The 3879-nt window shown below is 42.3% G+C and overlaps 1 protein-coding gene across 1 annotated transcript in view; it reads left to right on the forward strand.

Moving 5' to 3' along the window:
- Positions 1-577: 577 nt before the first annotated feature.
- LOC101570338 (melanoregulin) overlaps positions 578-3879 on the forward strand; it is an 18021-nt gene continuing 14719 nt past the window's right edge. The window contains exon 1 of the mRNA XM_023710145.1: positions 578-612. Coding sequence (XP_023565913.1) covers positions 610-612 — 3 coding nt within the window. The 5' untranslated portion in view covers positions 578-609. The remainder of the gene's footprint in view (positions 613-3879) is intronic.

Below are 3879 nucleotides of genomic sequence, written 5' to 3' on the forward strand. Positions count from 1 at the left end.
CAGATATTTTAGCACCTTCAGTTTACATTTTCTTTCTGGGGCTAGAGGCATGGCTCTGTGGTAGAGTACTTACCTAACATGTGTGAGGCCCTAGGTTTGATCCCTCACACACAATAAAACATAATATTCACCCCACAAAATAAATTTATTTTTGCCTTTCCTTATAATGTAGGGAGTTCTAGCTTTTTCACATGAAATAAAGTATTTTATAGCTTCTCTTTGGCATAAATTTTCAGCATCAGTACACTTGTGTTTTGCAAAAAACAATTACCTAACAACAAGCTCTGTGATTCCTTAACAGTCAGTCTGCTAACTGACAGGGCTGCTAAGTGCCTAACAAGCAGGTGTTGTACACAGCATGGATATGCATAAGAGAATGATTTTTGTCTCTGGTTGGACGGAGTAAAACATCCAAAGATTTCAGCACCCTATTTAGCATGGGACATAATTTAAAACTTATAAATTGTTTAGTTCTACATTTTTCATTTACTATTTTTCGATCATAGATGACCATGGGTAACTAAATCTGTGAAAAGTGAAACTGAAGATACAGGCAGCTAATTTTAAGGCTCATTCCTTCCCCCAGTCCCCACCGAAATCTGGAGAGGCATGGTAAGAACTGAGAGCATTTGTCAGGATAGAATACTTTCATGACAGTCGAGGTGTTTGGGGAAGGACCATGAGACATCACTAGATTGGGTCACTAGTGGGATGGGGATGAGGAGGGTGGGGGTGCTGTAGCACTTTCCACGGGGAGCAGATTCTGATGGTGGCTGACTACCAGGGCTGGGATGACGGGATGAAGAGGTTGGGAGAGCAGCAGGTACAGGCTACCATTTGAATCCAAGTAGCAGCCCAGGGGGGATCAGAAATGGAACTTGAGGAGATCAAGGGGTTAAGGGAAGGGTACCTTGGCTGCTTGCATCAGTGAAACCAGCTGGGCTATTAAGAAAAGTGAGCTACTGTAGTTCGCTGCAAGCCTTTTTTCTCTTGGATTGGACATATGAGGTCAGGCGTTTGGGTGGTTTTTCAAATGTGCCAGCTGACTAAGTCTGTGAGGAGGCAGCCTGTCATGTGAGAGAGTGAAACTGTGGTTTGGTCACGAGAAGCTCTGCGGAAGACTGGGCTGGTTCTGAACCAGGCATTCTTGTAACCCTGTAACCTCCCAAGCATGGAGGTGTACACAGAAGTGTGCAAACTCTGTAAGGAGTTTTCTTTTTCTTTTTGGCGGAACTGGGGATTGAACTCAGGCCCTTGTACTTGCCAGGGAAGCGCTTATTACACTGAGCCATCTCCTCAGCCCTGTAAGGAGTTTTCTAAAGAAATGCTTTCTCATGAGAGGAAAGGAACAGCAGAGCAGGTACCATGGGTAACTGTTCCAGAGGGTTCTATCTTGCAGCCTGAGGCATAGTTTCAGAAACAGTGCTTCCTTTTGCAAACAAACATAGCTCATTCCAAAATTACCTTGTCTCTTTGGTCCCAGAAATTCAGAACTTTGGAGCTCCTGCTACCCTCACCACCCTCTGTGTCTCCTAGGAAACTGCTTGACCTGGTCTCACTAGCCAGACAGGAAGTGGAGACTGGTGGAGGAGTGTGTGTGTGTGGGAGGAAGGGATGGGGAAGTGGGAGGGGCTTGAGGTCCAGACCACAATCTTTCTGGAGGGAGGAGCTGAACTGATGGGAAGGGCTGTGTCCCAGAGAATATACCCTTTAGGAAGAAAACTCCCCTCAATGTGACAGCATTCTTGACTAGACTGTGGGAGACCTCACCTCTCAAAAAGTTCTATTTTCCCTCCAGACTTAAGTTGTGTTTGGTTTGTTCCTCCTCAAGTACAGCTGCTGTGGCTTGGAGTTGTTCTCTTCTTAATCAGCTACTCTCTGTCTTCCTCTGCTCTTATTTTCTTCCTTCCTATTACCCTCTTCCTGTTTTAAGAGGCGATGCGGGTAGTGGCTAAGTGTGGGTCAGATGGCCTGGGTTTGCATCAGCTCTTCACCTACTACTGAGTGCTCTTGGACAAGTTACTTCACCTCTTCGAGTCTCAGTTTCCTCTTTGTTAGGATTGTATCCATTTCGTAGGGTACCATGTCACATTAGGAGGATTGACTGAGTAGATATATGTAGAGCTTAGAGCACTGCTTAGGAAGTGGTGGATGCTTTAGGTGGTCTATAAATATTAGCTATTATATATATATATTTCAATTATTTGTCCTCCATTTTCTAGTAATCTATCATTCATCATCTGTCAGTCTGTCTGTCCCTTGAAAGTACCTTTTTGAATTTGGTCCAGTGATATGAAAAATACTGAAATAGCCCATGCAATTTCTATTTCTAGGAATTATAAAGCATATAATATATTTTATTATAAAGCATAGAAACTGTACTTCAGCACTTCAATTACAGAGGGCTCAGTATCTTTCAGAGCTGTCATTCTCAGAAGAAACTTCCTCTTTACACTGACCTTTTGCTTGGGCCTTTCACTTGCTACTTTTACTTCTACATTCTGGAGGTATTAAAAAAAAAAAATTTAATCCTTTTCCGTTAGCAACTATTTAAATTTGGAAGATGTTTATCAGACCCTTCAAAGTTCTCTAGTTCTCAGGTTGGTGAAGTAGGCTACCATGACATCTTAGCTGCTTTTCTCCTGGCTAAAGGACTGGTTCCTCCTTGCCCATATCTCATGCATCTTCTGTGTAGACATTGATGATTACTTCCTTTTGACTAATACTTCTGTTAATGCAGAATAATGTTGCATAACCTTCTGGGCTATGTTTTCATATCTTTAAAGCAGGTTCCGCCTATTACTTGTGTGTTTTGTAAGCCCAGTGCAGTGCTATACTATAGAGAAGGTGTCCAATAAATGCAGATAGAATGGTACATTTCTGTGGACTTGGAGCTTTGGAGTTATTTAAACTATAGGCGTTTCTTTCCCGTTTTGTGTACAGTTGTCCTGTAAGACATGTCTGGTGTTTTGTGCTGATTTGTTTCAACCTAAGAAGAGGGTACATTTTTATTTATTGCTAATAAATTATGACCTTTAGATGTGACTTTAATAGGCCTCCTTGGTTATATGTTTTCAATTTTATTTTATTTTTGTGGTACTGGGGATCGAACTCCAGACCTTGTGCTAGCCAGGCAGGTGCTTATGCTGCTGAGCTATCTCCCCAGGCCAGTTATATGTTTGAAATTGTGATTTTCTTATTCCATGAATTAGTAATCATTTCTATTTTATGATCTTTGGTAAAACCAAAAGTTGATGGCTTAGCTCTGAAACTGAGCCTGTAGTATGTTCTGGGGACCTTTCTCCAGACTGGCAACAATGGTTTTGACATTTTTCAGTAGTTGCCAAGTGACCCTAATCAGCGTTATCCATCTCAGATTTTTCTGATAGGTGAGCATGAAAGAATTTCTTAGTTTATTGTAAAAATTCAGATATATATCACTTTATTACATGTCTTTCTCCTACTTATCTGATGTTTTCTACTACCTACAGGATGAAAGAAAATTAAACTGGAGAAGCAGTCAGTCAATTTCTTCAGGTTTTAGAGAATTCCCCTTCATTTTAAGTAGAAATCCAGGGAGTGGCAGGTTAGCTCAGTAGTCTAAAGTGCCTTCTTGCACAAAATCAGTCAGGGAAGGGCTGACCAAATAACTCAGCGGACTAAAGTGCCTGTAAGTAGGCACGGGCCAGGGGTTTGATCCCTGGGCCTGCCTGCCTGCCTTGCCTGCCCTGCCTCCAGAGCATGCTGAGATGGCAGTTGAGACTGGGTGTGGTGGATGCGCCTGTAATCCCAGCTCTTGGGAGGCTGTAAACATGCTGATCACTACGAGTTTGATCTAGTAGTGAGACCCTAAATACCCTGTAGACTCTTCCCTAAAAT

This window comes from Octodon degus, unplaced genomic scaffold (assembly GCF_000260255.1).
Source record: "Octodon degus isolate 3935 unplaced genomic scaffold, OctDeg1.0 scaffold00016, whole genome shotgun sequence".
Classification (NCBI taxonomy): domain Eukaryota; kingdom Metazoa; phylum Chordata; class Mammalia; order Rodentia; family Octodontidae; genus Octodon; species Octodon degus.